Raw genomic sequence first — 19580 nt, forward strand, 5'->3', positions numbered from 1 at the left:
TCCAATTTAGTCAAATGAGTTTAAAAAACTCTCTCTTTGCCCATTAAATCTTGTATTATTAACCTAAGGTCATCACATTTCTGTGCTTTTTGTAAACGGCTTATGACACTGACCTAAGAAATAAAAACTGCAGCACATAACGTTCAGACGTTTAGAGAACTATTCCCAGTAGTTACACACTCCAAGTGGGTGCATTTTTAAAAATCTTTTTCCGATGGTGGTGGTAGTTTTAAAATACATAAAATTAACTTGGCAGCTGATGTGGGCTGGCCCTCTGTCTGGTAAAAATAAACTAATCAAAAGTCTATAAAAAATAGCCCTCTCCATCATCTAACATTAATTTATGTTCGACTGCTGTGATTGATGTTTGTTTAAAGTTTCATTATACTCAATGTCAAACTCAATGCCTTAATATAAACCTGGAAAAGTGTTTTAGAAACTGCACACCAAGGTCAGCAGTGCTGGCCCATTAGTTAGTGCGGGTAAGATCACTCAACAAATCAAAGCTTAGTGTGGTGAACTGATGCTTGTCAATGATTAGTTAGTCCATAATACATTAAAAGAATGACTTTACATATCCTCTAAGAGTTGCTGGAGGATATGTGATATCGGATAATGAATTGAGTTGAAATGTTGAGAAGGTGAGAAGAAAGGGGAGAGAAATGGTGGGAAGTGGCTGGCGAGTGAGAGCAGAGAGGAATCAAAGAGTCTGGCACTCTGATAAATGCACCTATTAAAGGTTTAGGGGCTGCATCGTTAATACTTCTGGCTAGAGTCATATCTGATTCCCGGTTCAAGTGGAATCAATTGAAACTCGGTACAGGGCAGCAGGTGTTGCATTCGTTTTTAGAGGGAGGGGCATAGGGTGGTAGTCTCTGGAGTCTCTGGTAAGCAACATCACTGGCACGCATCTGTTAACCCTTTCACCTTCTTTAACAAACACAATCTATTCCATATCAGTCAGAAATATAATCGAGTGTAAGAGAAAAAAAAACAGATTAAGAAATGGAAATCAATACCACGTGTTGGGAATAATGTGCTTGGGAAAAGTAGGATCTTTTACATTTTAACTGCAATCATTTTAGCATTGTTTACGCTGTCATTTTAACAGGAAACATAAATTAAACACTACATCTAATGTTGTTAAGGGGTTTAAGTGCCGTTAAGAACATCTTTAGCACGTTGAAGGGGTTTTTGGCTACAGAACAGGAAATGTGACATTGTTAATTTGTAAAAGGGGAATCTGTGAGTTATTGCATAATCTAAATTATAAGGTTGAGAGCAAAAAAAACCAAACACAAAATCAAGAATTTTATTAGCTAATATGTTATTTTCTCACATATTTTCTTCCTCTAAATATTCGACAAAGCTGAAAGAAGGCTCCCTGGAGCGTATTACTATAATGATAGTGATCATGACCATGTTCAAACTTTCTGTCAACTGAAACTGAAATAATCTGAGCGATTAAGAGTAAAAACTTGTGGTGTTTTTTTGTAGAAAGTCTACATATGCACTTCCTGTCAATCAGTTTTACCATACTGTTTTATATAATGTACACACACTAACACAGTAGTACACGCACTATATACCATTAAACATACGAAGAATCTATCACAAGGAAAAAAATCAATTAATGGAAACTCCCCTGAACTGACTTCCCCAGGGTGCACACGTTCTCTCACACGCTGCATATGTTTACTTCCAAAGTGACGTGGGTTTGTTTTTGTGTGATACACTATGGGTAGTATGGTTCCTCCTGCCCATCTGTAGGACTGGCACTGTTTGTAATGTAGAAGGAATTAACTGTAGACTGAGGTAATTAAATCTTCCAGCAGCTGTCCAGCTTGGCTGGTGGGTTAATTGGTAGCAGGTGGAAGACAGGGGTGCCAGGAAGTATCTTATAAGAAAATACGATTAGTTAATGAGAAGAAGAGTCTGAAAGTTAAAACTTGGTCACGTAATTTTGATCCATATTCACATCATGATGTACATTTTACACTTTGTTGTTCATACATCATACGAGTGATGACAAGACAATAGTCACGTTGCATGAATGTAGGCCAGCAATGATAATTTGCCTGTCACAGCCGACCGACACAGTGCTGTTATCATTCATCAGTTTGTCAGATTTCTTTATTGTAAGCTTTTCAGTTCCGATTTCTGTCTCACTATAAAACTGTAAGCCACTTTTTTCCCCTCTTTATTTCCACTCCCGCCTAAAAAGGGTCAAACCCACATCCAAACAAGCGGAGAAGCAAAACTCCACGCTGGAAATTGCTCTGAAAATGAGAATAGCTCAAAGTTGTGCTGCATGACTGTGGCATTAAGAAGATCATGTCAACACAGATTCTAGATTAGAAAGGCAATAGTTTAGAACAGATTGAAAAATTAACACTGTTCATTTAAAAACGTGCAAATATTATTCAGACGATCTTCTGAAGTGGTTATGAACACAGATTAATTCTTATCTAAATGTCATCTGCATTATGAAGCTTAGCCTGCAGCTGATCCACTGTCAGTAAACAGAGCCTGTGTGACTGGGATGTTTTTCGCTTTCCTTAATTGATGTTATCGCCACATTCAAACAACATCTATCTTACTTAATGACAACTTGCATGTTGAACTTTGTTTTTTTTTTTCTTCACAAAAGCCAAAGTTTTGCTCACTCCTGAATGTCAGAAAAATGTGATAGCTTTCAATCGTCTTTTATCAGAGAAGAAGGACAGCTGGACGCGATGACTTGTGCTGAGACTCACCTCCCGAGATTGATGACTCCTCGGGGTATTCCTGTTGGTGTGTTGAAGGCAGGCAGTAGCTTCTCTCCCAGCTCCACTGCTTTATTTTTGAACAACTGAAGAGAAAACACAAAATACAACTTGGTGAATATTAACTGACAAAAATACAGTATGCATACAGTCATGCAAGTACATCTATGTACATCCTTACTGCTTCCACAGGGATTAAAATGGTAAGTAGCAGTCAGGCGCTGCTAATCAAATGCACTTGATTAACTGATCATCAGCAAGTGTGAACACCTCTATAAAAGCAGAGGCTTTGACTGAGCATGTACGTGTGTGTTATGATGACACCACAATCTTCCCAAGAGTGCTCAAACTGTGCAATACTAAGAGAAACTACCCATCCCCCATCAGAGAACAACATCTCAGACTCGAACATTTAACATGCTGACTGAGCTCTGTAAAGTTCATGACATAGCAGCACAGCTTAGATTTGCAAAGTTGCATCTAAACAAACCATAAAACTTGTGGAACACTGTTTACAGGTTTGGACAGCGCCATGTTTTGCAAAAACCAAACAGCATACCAACGCAAACACCTCATCCTGTCAAGCACGGTGACGGAGGTGATTTGGGTTTGTTTCACAGCCACAGTGGCCTTGTTTCTTGGAGTCAGCCATGATCAAGTTGACCATCAACACCTCTGTATACCAAAGAATTGAATATGACACCATCTGTCTGACCATTAAAGCTTGGATGAAACTGGGCTATGCAGCAACACAGCGACCCCAAGCACTTAAATGGGTGAAAAGAAAAGAATCAAGGTGCTGCATTGGCCCAAAGTCTAGACCTCAGCTAGCTATGCATAAATGAATCCCACAAACCTCAAAAACCTTTATCATGAAACAACACTGTATAGAAGAGTGGGTCAAATTTCCCCCAATAAATGTGACAAACTGATAAAGTAATAGATTAAATTACTGCTCCAGGTTATTTCTGCTAAAGGTAACTCTATAATCTCAGACTGGATGTACTTTCACAGGAGTACTAAGAGTTATTTTTTAGATGACTGTAAAACATCCAGCGTGTGTGAATTAGCTTCTGTTTATTTCTTACTCATAAATAGTTAAACACGTTGCCTCTGACCACCCTCCCCCCTCAAAAGACAAACAAATAAAACAAAACCAATAATGTAAAAGCATTAACACAACTACTGTAATATTAAAATAACTCTTAGTTATGTGCTCTACGAAAGTCTATTTAAAACTGTACTCCCTTCACATCTGCACTAGCAACAGTCTCACGTCGAGGCAGTATCATCTTATGAGCTGGACTATCTTTCATCAAATCTCCATTCATTCTCCACCATTAACCAGAGGGAATAGTGTTTGGGGGGGGAAAAAGGAAAAGAAGATAAAAGAGTAAGACATTGAAATCTCGACAAAGAGAGAGATGTCTTAGAAGACAAAAAGGTAGCTGAGCAGAGGTGAGATTCATAAAAGAGAGTGAAAACCTCAGAGGCTGGAGACAAGAGAAAGTGACTGAGGAGACACTGACGTGTTGTATGGAGAGAAAACGGTGTAGCTGAGGACAAAGCGCAGTCAGAAAGAGCTCGTGCAGGAGAGCAGTGACTCAGCAGAAAAATCGAAGATGAGAAGAGAAATTGCAGCCAGATAGCTACAGCCCACTTGTCTTTAGCATGATTATTATTGTAGAAGAGAACTTTGCAGAGTCTAGTTTGAAGTGTGCAGTTGTTTTGAAGAGAATTTCAGAGTTCTATTAAATATTTACAACTGGCCCGTATATTCTTCACTCCATAACTATATAGGGAAGAAAAGAAGTTTAAAGCTGCCTCAGAGCCATTTGTTTGGTAATGGTTGTTTGTTACTGACTGAATCTGGTTCAGAAAACAATCACTGGGTTATTTTAATACTTGAGGACATTAAAAATATTAATGAGTCTCATATTGTTTTTACTTTTAGAAGGAATAACATAATTAAAAAAGCTCCCATAAAACTAAAATTAAACATGAAAGTAAGAATAAGATTTTACTACAATGTAAAAAAGAACTTAAAATTAACATAAAAAAATTTAGTTATTGAGCCTTTAACTGTGATTTACAATAAAACACTAATGAATGAATCTGGATTTCCGCAGCGCATGTCATTTCACAACTTAATTACTCAGCAAATGAATAAATAATGAAAGCTACTAATTAGTTGCGACCCCATCAAAAAAAAATTCAAAACTAAAACATTGATGTTAAAAAAGAAAAGGCGAGCCTGTTTCACAATGTCACCTTGTCCTTGGGACCAAATGGCGTCTCCATAGCAGACAGCATCAGTAAGAAAAGAAAAGTGCCATATAAAACCATAATTATATCTATACCTTAAATGTAAACTTTGCACAGTGGGTTATACACGTAATGTACTCATTTAAACTACACTGTACATATCCTAGTAGTATGTACATCACAAGAATAGCCAGAAACACAAGAAACTGCATCACAGAATACGAATGGTATTATTTTTTACACCCTTGAATACAAGGACTAACACAAAAACAACTTCACTTATGATGTCAGAAACTTTATACTGATAAGGACAGCAGTAAGAACAGGAATACATCCTACATACATGTAAAAAGAAAGTTTAAGATTAGCAATACTCATCAATAGAACCTGAACGATAAGCTGGTTGATATAACCTGTTTGCCAATATCTCCATATCAGCATTTAGAATGTCTGATAAGTGGAGATAAAAGTAAAGAAATAAATGGTAAATGGCCTGTATTTGTATAGCGCTTTTACTAGTCCCTAAGGACCCCAAAGCACTTTACACATCCAGTCATCCAGTCATCCACCCATTCACACACACATTCACACACTGGTGATGGCAAGCTACATTGTAGCCACAGCCACCCTGGGGCGCACTAACAGAGGCGAGGCTACCGGACACTGGCGCCACCGGGCCCTCTGACCACCACCAGTAGGCAACGGGTGAAGTGTCTTGCCCAAGGACACAACGACCGAGACTGTCCAAGCCGGGGCTCAAACCGGCAACCTTCTGATTACAAGGCGAACTCCCAACTCTTGAGCCACAATCGCCCCATATAAAGAAGACATGCAAGAAACACCCTTCAACCATATTCTGAGTGTTGATGTTGCATAGTTTGTCTACTAGAGGGTACTTTGCAACAACATGTATTTTGGACGCCACAAACAGCTACAAGCCTAACTGAGGACAGTCGGCCAGGGAATAACTGAGTAAATAAATAACTACACATTACACACATTAGGGAAATCTGTTTATTTCTTATGTAAGTGAAATGGAAAAAAATCTCACCCTATATATTTAAATATCAGACTTTAACAAGATCTATGAGATCTCTCTTAGATCAGACACCGAATATGAGTCATAAAATTCCTATATCAGTAAGGCTGATATTTATAAAAAGAAATTTAATTATTATTGGTTTCAGACACTGTATTAGTTTAAGAATGTGTGTCTATTGAAAGATTTTATGGGACCGTGGTGGCAACAGTCACTTGTTAATTCTAGCTAGAACAGCCTCCCCCTTGACGTGTGTCAGTGCACATCTGTGTGTGTCACACTCGCTCGAGTCCCCTGGTTCTCCATTTTATCAGAGAGCGCGGTAATGACCCTCCGCCTGGTCTCATCTCTCTTCATCGCCCCTTTCTACCGCCAGTGCTGCGCGAGCAAACTAGAAGCCCAAAGGCACAAACACACACACACACACACCCAAAACCAACACAAATGCAACTCTGTCCTCGTTTACGTTTTGCATTTGCGTCTATTAAGGATTCACAACAGAAAGATACTTTAGTTCATGCAATCAATCACATTTAAATGAACTCCCTTTACTACATTAAGTAACAGACAAACATGAAACAGAAGCTGTTGATTATATTGCATTCATTTATTATTGTTTGCTTGTTTATAAATTACATGATTAATTATAGTAAAACCCCTTTGGCAGGCATCGTCTCAGTGCACAGCACACAATCTAAATGAAAGGCCGTGTTCGTAAATCTATCTTTGCCGACACGCCACTGCTCTCTTGTGCCACACTCAGAGCCTCCTCCAGCACACGAGCTTCCATCCTGAAGTGCTACTGTAATTGCACTTGCATCTTGTCCAATGTGAAGCTATGAGTAAAGTCCATGATTGGCTGGATTTACATTTCTTTCTGTGTTTGTTTTTTTTTTTAATATTTAAGACTCCCTGCAGGGATGAAAAGGATGGACGGATGGTGGAGCAAGGCAAAGAGCAACGCTGATAGAATGTGAGAGCCGACAGGTCACTTTCTTCTCTCTCAGTTGAAATTTTCTGTCAGTTGGCAGATAGGAGGCTGGACACAAATGGCTTTTCTATCAGCTCTTAACTGCTGAAGACACACATCAAGCATGGAGTCATCTCTCTCAAAACAAACATCATCAGAGCCCAGTGGAGAGAAACTTTTCTTGGTCTGCCACTTCTGTTTACCACTAAAAACTTCTGAGTCCTCACTCCAGGGAACATGGCACATGGAAAAAAGAGGTCTATGCACTCTTCCACATGCCCAGATTTCAGTGTTAGTAATTTTGAACCTCTGTTTCCTGCCACTCTCTGCCCCAAACCCCTTTGTTCTTGTAGTTGTGTAACATATTTTTCTGTTACAGTTATTGTGGCACAGTAGATGCTACAGTCACCACAGTAATAAAGCTAATATACAATGTTGATTCACATAAACATTCCCATCAAACTTAACTGAAACCAAACAAATATTTAAATTCTGTTGGATACTAGAAAATATATTAAAAACACAATCAGGACCATTATAGTCCAGCAATTTTTTTTTCCATCTTCAGTAATTTATATGGGTTTGATGGCTCTATGTGGAAGGCTGGATGTAATAAGAGCAGCACTAACATCCTATACAGAAAAAGCAGGCACTGTGACTGGCATAACAATGACTGCGTCAGCTACAGCGAGGAGAAGCTAGGGTGTAAGTGGGTTGCAAAGCTGCTTGCAAATGCAACCGCGAGCAGGCTAATGCAGTTTAAATATTGCACGCAAAGCCATCAGCTGATGAGGGGGATGATTATTGAGCTTGGCTGATTCAGCAGGGTTTTAAGACAACCTTAACGTAGCCTCTCTGAACTTATGCTAAGCTTAGCATTATGAAAAGTAGAGTGGGCTAAGAGCTGCAGCATGTTTGATCACAGAATATATATATATACTGATCACACCTTCACTAACAAATCGAACATGGACAGCAAACATTTGAACTCTGTCGCATTAAAGAATAAGACATATTTTTCCTGTGTTGCAAAAGTTTGATAACTGCTTTCATCCCCATTTATCTGAGAAGGGAGAAAAATAGAATTTTACCAACCTCATTCTTCAATCGTAAGCTAAGTCCCTTATTCATGCATTTTTTGACTCTTCTTAATGTTTCTTGGCAACTTTCCCTTTTCTTCTTGTCATTTAGGACACATTATCATGGGTGATTAGACAGGTGACGCACATGGTGAAAATATAATGTGGCAATAAATGACTAGGACGGCGTTTTAGCAGCCAGCAAAGAGCATCATCAGCTGCTTGAATCCCTCACTCTCTGTGTCACTGGTGCTGAAGTGAAAATGGGAGTCTTTCGATGTGAAAACAAAGCCTTGTCTCTTCTACACCTGCCATCATTTCCTCTTTACTCATACTACAGAGATGCAGGAGACAAAGCTAACTGAAAACCTGACCTGCGTAAGATGACACAGGGGTGGCATGCAGCAGGGTCATCATGTGCAATTTGAAGGCAAATTTCATCCAGGGGGCTGGTTTGTGGCTCCTTGGATTCTATCCTCTATTTCTGAGAGCAAAGCGTATGCAGAGTGCATGCATAATCATATGTTGATTGCAGTTCAACACGGATATTTTCATGCAACTAGTTACCTATTTAAGAAGAGTTCATTTGAAATCACTTCAGGTTTCCTTTGATCGACAAGTAACAATAAAATCTAAGAAACTCAGTGGGTGAGTATTGGCGTTTTGAGAAACTTGGTGCCTAGCTGAGAAAAATAAAGGCATTTTCCTTTAGACCAGAGATCTATAATTCATATTCTGGCAGCTTATGAGTACAGATCTTCAGACTAATCTCCTACGTATCCCTCAAAGCTCAGCATTGTGTGAGTCTGCAGTAGTTTTCTCACAGATTTTTCCCTTTGTTCTGACTTGCAGAGGAGAGCTGCTGGTCAAAAATACATGTATAAAGCAACTTGCAGGCAGCAGGGAGCAGTTGTGATTACTTTTGTATCAAAAAAATTGTTATTTGGATGGGTTTTTTGTGATGCAGGGACTTCTCATGTGGAAATATAAACCATCCCTCTCACTAACAGCAGTGATCATTATCCTCAAGTTAACCTAATGGTTGGGACTTTGTTGCAAGATTCAGCAACTTTTCAAAGAAACTTTTTTCACTTTTTTATACAAATTACAGGTGAGGCACACATCTCTCTTTTTCTCTACGGTTTAGCGAGCTGTAGCAGCCAAGGAAAGTCTGTGCACTATGCAAGACAAGCTTTTAACTTTCTTTTTATAGTCATTATTTCACTTCTAAATATAGCTAAAATCTCAACACAGCCACTCGCAACTTATGTGTATGGTTAGATCTTACATCTTGTTAGATGACATTCCAGTTATAAGAAAATCTTTGAATACCGTTTGCTAATTAGGACAGAATTTTTAGTTCTGGCAACACAACAAAGGATGCTTAAAACTGAACCGTCTCTAACGGCTTGCAATTAACAAGAAATGAAAACCTTGTAATGACGTCAGCCACATGATGATGAGCCAGGGACAAAACAGAAAATCGTGTTTGTGAAATCACTTTGTAGGCAACACATCACTGTACAGCAAAACGTGTTTATTTTCCAATTCTAATTCATCTGCTAACTATATATTACATTGTCATAACATAAAATGAGCAATGGCAATTTTCTACACTAAGGTGACATCTTCAGCATTGCAGAATGACTTCATGTATTCACATTAGTAATATATCTAAAACAAAGTGCTCTTTGTTTGAACTAATGCTCATGTTCTGCTTACCTATAGTAAATTTTGTATCTACTTAATAAATATTCTGATACATTTCCATAACCTATAGAGGTCAAACCAAAAACAGCTTTTGTTTTGTAAATTTGAAAAGAGATCAGTGTTAATAGAAAAAAAAGGGACACTTTTGGCTGCTGTTTTATTCATAAGGGATCGCCAAAGCAGGTAGCTTTGCATGTTTGATTTGGCACATTTTTACACCGGATGCCTTTCCTGGTCTAACCCCCAGTGGGATTTGTCTCTTCTTCAGGGATCCAAACAGATCTTTCACTTTTACTAATCTTTCACTTGTTAGTCTTAGTATAAATATACCATAATTTTCTTTCTTTTCCCATTTCTCCTAAAACAACTTGTCAGCCTCCAAATCCTACAATGAATACCCCTATAATCTGTTTTTATGTGCACAGGTTAATTATGCTGAACATACAGTTTACAGAGTCAAAGCTGGGAAAAGCTTCAAATAACAAAATCAGGACTTTTTGAGCCTAACGTCAGCTAAAGTTGAGCTCCATGCGACACCTCAAACGATGTTTAGTCAGTAAATGATGGTGCTGCTTTTGCTGTGGAAACAGAATCCACTTTCACCACAGACTTAGTAAATCACAGATGTAATACACAAACACATGCAAAAAGACATCTGCAAACGAGCAAATTGAGGGAATGGTTGTAAAACATATTTACATGTTTCATCATAACTTGAACTGTGCACCCGTGGGGGTGTTTTAGCTGTGTTAGATGGAGTAATTATTTTGTTTTGGAAAATGGTCGTCCTACAGTTGAAAGTTGGAAAAAAAAAACCAAAAAAAAAACCCCAAGAACACATTAAAACAAGGTTCAGGTTTGCTGCAGGCTGAAAGATAGCTGTGGTTTAATTCTACTGAGGCTCCAACAGGACACTCATTTTCTCAGCGCGAGGCGAATGGAACGCATTCTTTACAATTCTTTATAAGTAGCGGGTGCACCTTGTTTAATTTCTCTCCCAGCGGCATTGGTCATTAGTAGGATCCTTTTCTGTCCTCTTTATCTTAACGAGCCTGATAGGGGAACATAGAAATATTCCAAATAAAACAGACACCGTGCAGGTATCTCAGTGACTAGTTGCAGATGTCACTGATTGAAAGGAATATTACAAGTCTCAGCTTCAATAGTCTTCCCCGGTACATCTACCCTTTCAACTGGATCTGACAAGACTGACAGGAGGAGACCCTTTGATGCACATTGATTTCGTTCTTCATTTCACAAGCTGCTGGTGCGAGCTGACTGAAAAGCAGACAAGTCCACAGCTCACAGCACCATCATTTTACTATGCTTCAACAAGTCCAAATCTCACTACATCAACATTGTTGCCTTTGACCAAGCTTTACCCCTACTTTGAATACTGAGCTACAGATGGTAAGCTATATTTAGCCACAGTGGTGTGTAACATTCTCAATGAATATTCAAGGTTAATTTGGGCAAGATAGTAGAAGGACTGCAAAGTGTTCTTTTGCTTCTCTGTAAATCTTTACTATTGCCAATGAGGGAATTGTTTTAAAAGCCTAAACGTTATCCGAGCCAGTGGTTTCACTGCAAATTCCTATTCCATTGTTGTACCCCACTCACGTTTCAACATCTCAATCTGAAAAGCTGGCACAGTGACATAGCAGGCTGGGTTTAAGACGCACTAACTCGCAGCACGCAGTCTCACATCAGCCCCTGATGTCGTAAATCAAAAGTACTCTGCATAATTTATGCAGCATACCATCGCCTGAGAGCGAGTAGACGAACATGCTAAAACAGATCCAATAAATTAGACATGAGGACTTGCCGAAAACAAACGCAGTGGTAAAATGGAAGTACCCACCAAAGCCCAAATTGGAAAACAAACAAGTGGCGGCTGCTCAATCAAGCCCCCACTGGAAAGAAGCAGCTCTAAATGAGTCCACATTACAGCTATACTGTTAAGCAATGTTCATCAGCTTAAACGTTCCTCTCTCAAGTGCACGAGCCGCCCACAGACTTTCTGCCCCTCCTTTTGACCCACTAAACTGGGCTTATACAAATCATTCCAGTGTGCCGGCTACTGCCTCTGTATTATGTAGCAAACACAATAGCTGTTCTTTCTGTCAGCTTAGTGATGCAATTATTGAAGAAGATGTGGGTGCTGGTTGTAAAAACAGAAGAGGTCATTATTCAGTTGTTTCAACTTTAACATGTTCTTTCCATATTACAGGATAACCACCAAGTGGCAGTATATGCTTCAGTTTTGATTTGGGAACCAAAATGGTACGTTTTATCATCCAAAGCTGCTTATTTTGTGTTATTGCAACACAGTGTCTGCATGAAATGGAAAAATAAATAAATAAAAAGAACAGCCAGAGGGAAGACTTAATCCTACTCATGTTTTACTGTGTTTTTTAAAAATAAATACACAGAAACTCCACATGTTCGATTTATGGAGCCATCTCCAAGCTAGCCGACGGCAAATCACTTTGAATCATTGTCTTAGCACCTTGAGAGATAATAATATTGGCACACTCCCCACCTGTGGCATACAGGACAAATAAAACAAGCTTGTCCGTCACATAGCAACGCTGTTATACCCGTTTACGTATTGACAGATGTCATAGATGATCAGTCCTCGCTGTACCAAAGGACCAGACATCAATAATTCAACCTGCAATTTGCAGGGTGCCACAACCTTTCCATCATTATTACTATGGAAGAGGAACAGGAAGAAGATGGGGCTGATGGTGTCAGATCCAATTCTCATAAGGGCCTTAACAGTCTCACAGGCTCGGTGTAGGAGGACAACAGGCACCTACTGGCCCACTCAGCTAGACACAAGAGCTAACAGGTACCTTCCTGTGTGGGCATCGACAGACAACGCTCCCAGAGAAACTGTAGGAAATCTAAGAGCTCTTGTTAAAGTGTAAGAGAGAAAAACTGTCTGGGACTGCGCCTGTGAGCTACATGCAAATGGTGAAGACATCACAACTCTGTGTAGGAGATGGATTAAAGTTTTCACACATACTTTGTTATATCCTGTGAGAAACTTGCAGGCTGCAACAGAATGTAAAACATTTGAGACCCAACAGAATAATGCAGAGGCCGTAATGTTCATTATACTCCCTCAGTGTGAAAGTGCTGTAATAGTACTGCATTAAAAATAAGTTTCAGGGAGGTGCTGGAGGGCAACCCAGACTGCCATGAAAAGCGGTTTACCCCACTGAGAACATGAAGGTTCTGTGGCACAAGAGGAAAGCTCTCAGAATGATCACAATTAGGATAGTCTAAGGTAAATCTGCCCACCGGATTTAAAATTCCCTTGGTGAAGTCTTTGATGTTTTGGAATAAATGGAGTAAATTTTGCTGAAAAATTAAGATGCATGTTAGGTTAGGTCACATTTTACTACACTGAGCAAAGACAACGTGAAAACAAAATGCCAGGTACAATTTATTCTCACATTTCATTAACTTGCAACATACAATTTGTTTACATGTCAAATTCATGCAAATGAAATATGTGTTTGAAGTGACACTACAGCACTCTTCCTGAAGCATGAAGTCTCTGGTATTTGGCACTTTGTTGTTCAGACAGCCTGTCGTTATCGGATAATAAGAGAGAAAAATGTCCTGCTGGTGCCGCAAGAGAAAAAAAATTCAGTCACCAGTTTCATTAGGAATAATTGTCTGGACACCATGAATGTTTCTACAAACGTTCATAGCAAGAGAATTGTTGGAGTATTCCTAAAGTATTTCCTAATATTCATGACATTCATGACCCTTTTGTTTTGCACACAAACAGGATGTACTTGCCTTTATATATGGCTTCTCTAACTGACCACCCTAAGCGCTGAAACATCCATCTCTTGTTTTAAAGAGTTCACACTTCTTAATCTAAGATATTTCTGAACACTGAACAATAATACCGTATATACCTGTTGCTGGTTCTTCAAAAGAGATGAAACGATCTGAGAGAAAAAAATGCAATTTCACGAGTGGTAATGAGATCTGGGGAATATAGCGCGATGAGGGGTTGAGAATAAAGTGCCTCAGTTGAAAAGAGAGAGCGAGAGAGAGAGATGGGGGTTTGTGGTAGGACTGGGATGAGAGAAGGCAAGATGAAATGAGGAAGATCACTCTGGCCTAGTGCGGATCAGTGGTTCAGTTGGCAATATGTGCTAGTTGTTTGTGGAGTGTAAGAGAAAGATGCAAAGAGAGAGGCCGGGTTTCTTTAAAAGCCCCTGATGGCAGCGCCGGGCTTCAAAGCATCGGCTGCCTCATCAAAGACTCGACTCAGTGAAGGATATGGCCACTGTGATGCCTCGTATGCGGGGGAGCGACTGTGTGTGAGTGTGTGAGTGTGTGTGTGTAAGCTGGAGTGACAGATGCTTGCCTGAGAATGTGTTTCTCTAAATTAAGAAAGCACATATCATACTTTTAATGATTAACGAGTCCAACGTGAATCTTCTATTGGAGCTTCAAACAGTGGTTGCCAAGAAGGAAGGGATATCAGTCCAAGTAGCACACATGTTATTGTGTAGCTTAGCAGTTACCTGCTAAAACCACTAACCCATTGAGGTATAGATCCCTGTGGGTGTCATGTGGTGTGTAGCAGCTCGAGGGTGGCAGTAAATCCGCTGGGGTCTTGTGGATTGCGGGGTTGGGTCTGTGTGGATCAGAACTGTTTTAGCACATTCCCACAGATGATTAGGATCTGGGCAGTGGTTCGTCTCCATGGTTGTAAACTCCATGGTTAAACTCCATGGAATTTAAACCGGTGTGAAAAAAGACGCGCGCGCACACGCACACGCACATGCACACACACAAATCAGGTCTTCCTACTTAAGGCTGGCTTTCCCTCTTATGTTGCAATATCCAACTTCACAGATTTTGAAATGTTTACATCCTGGGTATGAAAATGATTTTGTCTGTTGTTAACACCTCCCTTAGTTAAGACATCATTTTAAATTGAAGTCATGCATTACTGAGAGTGTGACCACTCCTTCCAACTGTCACCTCTGCCAGTCTGAGTCACTGAATTGGATGTCTTGATGGTGTTGATGGATTTTTTTAGACCACTAATAATATGGAACGCCTTTTAGTTACTAGTACTGTACCTTTAATAAGTCTGTGCTCCATGGTATTGCTACAATAAAAGATGATGACGATATCACTGTATCATCTTTTATGTACAGTCAAAATAACCCTAACCACACAAATGCAGGGATCTATTGTTTTCTATATTGTAATGTAACGATTAATTTTACCTTTCATTTGTTTTAATGTTGTAGCTGTTTGGGGTTTGTCTTTGGAGAGCAGTTCCTGTTCTGAATGACGGAAACTCTCTGTAATATATCCTTGTTGAAATAAACAAATAAATAGAGCCTACATAATCACCGAGCCTCTGTGGAGTCTGGAAAGAAAAGGCAATTCAGTTTAACACAGTGCACAGGCTGCTTAGGGTAGATAACTGCCATTCAGGCCCTCAAAAATTTAACTGCTTTTCCTCGAAAATCGAAACATGTAAGACACTTCAGAAACTCAATTTCACAAGTTCTTCAAAAGGGGTAAGTGCACAGGCAGCAAGTCACTTCTTATAATGATAGACATTTTATCAGCTAGCTGTAACACCATATATTTTTTAAAAGCAAGAAAGAAGCTGATACAAGCTCGCAAAGTCAAACTGGATTCTTTAAGATTAGAAATGGCGAAAAGTGGCGTAAAAAGCTAAAGACTTCATGACAGTGAAAAGTACTGCAGATGAGAAAATGTGCAATTATACTGTATCTTTGTCAGTGCTCGTTTTATCTGTGCCACACCCTGATACAAATACAGAGTGGTTTTAACAAAGGTGATTTATTGCTGTTGAGCTTATCTGCAAATGCAGAGATGACTTTTTCTTTTTTGGGCATATGTAAATGGAGCACAGGCTGCACAGAGTTGGAGAGAATCGAAGAATAGGGTCACGCAGGGGTCGTGCACAGCTTCAGTATCAGGCAAGCAGACCTTGAATCTAATAGAAAAACTGATGCTTTTTTCATTTAACATGAATTCAATAATAAAGAGATTTCGACCTGAGTTTAAACATTCACTCTAGTAAACATGCTTCACTTTTTTTAATGCAACAAGAGTAGTTTAGTGATATTTCACTTAGCCTCCTAAAATATAACATGTAATGATTTTTTTCCCCCATTGCAGCACAGAAAATACAAGAATGCATATTCTCTACAGTCTGGTATGCCAATCTTCTTAAATTTCAAATCTTGTCGCAATTTAAAATAAATCCCTCGCTTTAAATTCACCTTTCAAAACAGTCAAACACAAAAATGCACTGTTTCATTAAGAATGTAGTACTGTACTTTCGTTCACCTACAGAGCCTGAGCTCGAGCGTGCTCCTTGTGTGTCGTGTGTCCTTGAGCGAGACATTTAGTTTCCATCAGCGGCATGGCAGCCATTCAGGTGATCCTCTGCTCTGAAGAGCAAAGTCAAATGACAAATTCCCTGTGGGCAGCAGCAGTACAGAAATAATCTAACAGGAGGGTAAACGAGTTGAATTCACACTGAATGAGTTGAATTCAGACATCAACCCACTGTGTAAACTCTCAAAAAACATTAACCATGTTTTTAGACGTGCCTTCGGGCTTCAGTCAGCTTCTGTTCTATAACACTACGGAGGCTTCGCTGATGACATGTCATTTGTCTGTGATCTAACTCGCTCGTTTCTGCCTATATAAAAATCAACCCCTTAGGATAAAAAGAATAATGTGAATTCCACCCGATCTTCCCTGTTATGATGGATCCCCCCCCGATTCTTTCAACACCAACCTCACATCCATTAGGCAATCATCATCTCTGACTCTACCTCGGGGACCTGCTTCTACGGCACTGCATTCTTCTCTGCGATTGGCCTGGCAGGCTTTCTGTTGCCTCGCTGTTGCCATGGTTTCGACTTGAGCTGCGCTGCAGTGTTTGCTAGCTCCATCTGTCTTGGGTGTCAGCTGGGTGGAAAATGCTGTGATTCCACTCATTTTCTCAGTAGGGGGTGGCATCCATCCTGCTGCCACTCCTCTGTGTCTGTGCTAGCACAGATCAACACGGTGCCTGACTCAAGTTCACGCGCAGCTCGACAGCAAAGAGGATTTTTGTTTGGTGTCGGACATGCTTCGTCAATTTGAAGGCAAAATAATGTTAGGGAAGCTGAACAGATACGCTTAACTCCTGCCAAAACACCCAGGCGCATGTTTCAACCACTGGGAGTGAGGAATACAAAGATGTAAAGTAAAGCTATTCAAATTCCAAAGAGAAACAAGGTCATTCATATCAGAAAAATGTTAAACCAGATCAAATTCCATAATCAAAAACTCTAAACTGCAGCTTATTTCACATTTCAGTCTCACTTTAAATCAGCAGAGTGGTTTCCAGCATTTTCCATCACTGAACACTACATTTCTACTTACTGGAAAATTAGCTGGTCTAAGTCTGAAAATAATTGACACAATATGAGAAAATACCACCAGCAGTATAGCCAGTTTTGCTAACGGTGAAATAGCTTATGTGCTCAATGAGCTAATGCCAGAGTACAGGCATGCTTGAGGGCATGATGCTTGCCTCTTTTCCACCTGTGGTTATCAACACTAACTGTGCTTGCTGGCTCTTAGCCATTTATACCAGAGCACACCAGTATGGGCCCAGTTTCTCCTCAGGGTGGTGGTATTTTTTGTTGAAACAGCTTTGTCACATTAAAAATAACATCCAAGAAAAATTAAAGTGGTAGTCAGATCACTAATTCAAAAAAAAGAAAAAGAAATTGCACTGCACTACTAAAAGATAACTACAGGCAGTAGTGACTACATAAATAACAACGAATCACTCTGACACTTCTCATTGTAAGAAGAGCACATGGATTTTTGACCTCTCGCAAGAACTGGAACATCTTCAGGCAGAAGATTTTAGGCTGAATATTCTTACAAGATGGTGAGTAATAGTGTCTGATATTCCCCAAGACCCTTTGATGTGTGAAGGCCTGAGGTCATCTGAAGGGTCCCATCTTGCCATAAATGTCACAGCTCATAGACATTGCTTAGGCCTTAGTTCTTTGATCCTAATTAAATGTTACTGCTCGCCAACTGCCAAGACAAAGAGGAAGTGCAAGAGAAGAAAAAAGGACTGTAAGGAAAACAGGGGAGGGAAGGTCCGTGTAACCATGTGTGACACGCTGTTTGATTTGCAGTATCAGAGTAAATTAAATAACTTTACAAATAGATAACTGTCTCTAAATTTGTTTGTCAAATCTTCACGTGTAAAATTATTGTAATGCAATTCAATTTCATTGACTTTTCACCTGTCAATTTCAAATAATTGACAGGTGTTATGATCCTGTCAATTATAAAAAAAAAAAAGACCTGAGGCCGGGCCCAAGACATGCATCTGGGTTTTCAGTTGGTCCATCTACTCCTTGACAAAAACTCATGGTCTCAGTGGAAAAATGTCTGTCAGAGAGTCATTCTAAGGGAAGGGAAGGGAAACGAGGAGAAAAGACAGAGGTATGCCAAATAACGAAGAACTAGACAGAAAATCATTGGCAACAATTCTTACGGAGTGATGACTTCATATTTGAAATTTTTGGTTCAAATTGTTGTTGTCAATATAGGTCAGGAGAGAGGTACAGAGAGTTTCTAGAGCCATCAGTAGAGTACTGTCAGATTTTGATGCAGTACCATCTGGAAAGCATCTGATTGGCAGCAGCTTCATATTTCAGCTTGACAGTGATCCCAAACCCACTGCCAATGCAGAAAAGGGATACCTGGATGTAAAAGCACTCAATGGAACATTATCATGGTCTGGTATTGGCCTCCCAGAACTTAAAGATTATTGAAGCAGTGAGTGATTATGCTGACAGAGAACAGAACAAAAGGCAGCCAAAATCAAAATGGTAAATGGCCTGTATTTGTATAGTGTTTTACTAGTCCCTAAGGACCCCAAAGCACTTTACACATCCAGTCATCCACCCATTCACACACTGGTGATGGCAAGCTACATTGTAGCCACAGCCACCCTGGGGCGCACTGACAGAGGCGAGGCTGCCGGACACTGGCGCCACCGGGTCCTCTGACCACCACCAGTAGGCAACGGGTGAAGTGTCTTGCCCAAGGACACAACGACCGAGACTGTCCAAGCCGGGGCTCGAACCGGCAACCGTCCGATTACAAGGTGAACTCCCAACTCTTGAGCCACGATCGCCCCATTCTTCTCCCAGAAGAAACTTTGAATGTCCTTCAAGAAGCCTGAAGACTATTTAAAGATGATGCTTTGTTCAGTGAAAAGACTGACTTGGGGATCGATTTGAATTATACACACTTTGCCTTGTATATTGTACGTATGTTTTAATAAATCTCTGCACCCATTTCCCATTTTCCAACCAAAATATAAAGAAATGAGGGGTGGCTTGAGACTTTTGCACTTTTACTGTATCTAGCCGTTCATTTTATTTATTAATTTAATATGTTAATTTGAATAATTTATGTACATATACACCCTGCAACTCACATAGATGATTTATATCTGGGGAGCGATGTATATGTGGCCATATTTGAAGGCTTCTACTACTTATTTATTCTGAGCAACAACAATTACAATAGACTGGAGCCATAGGCCAATTTATATGCACTGTTCACATATGTCTCCAAACCCTCCCAAAATAGGTCACCGCAGCCTAAAAGACAAGCGTAAAACATTTATACTCAACTAC

General features: G+C 39.8%; 1 protein-coding gene across 2 annotated transcripts in view; it reads right to left on the reverse strand.

Moving 5' to 3' along the window:
* LOC113031368 (mannosyl-oligosaccharide 1,2-alpha-mannosidase IA) overlaps window positions 1-19580 on the reverse strand; it is a 193064-nt gene that overhangs the window by 15396 nt on the left and 158088 nt on the right. For both annotated transcript variants that reach the window (XM_026183375.1, XM_026183376.1), the window contains exon 5: window positions 2757-2851. In XM_026183375.1, the coding sequence (XP_026039160.1) occupies window positions 2757-2851 (95 nt within the window). The remainder of the gene's footprint in view (window positions 1-2756; window positions 2852-19580) is intronic.

Source organism: Astatotilapia calliptera, chromosome 11 (genome assembly GCF_900246225.1).
Source record: "Astatotilapia calliptera chromosome 11, fAstCal1.2, whole genome shotgun sequence".
Lineage (NCBI taxonomy): Eukaryota > Metazoa > Chordata > Actinopteri > Cichliformes > Cichlidae > Astatotilapia > Astatotilapia calliptera.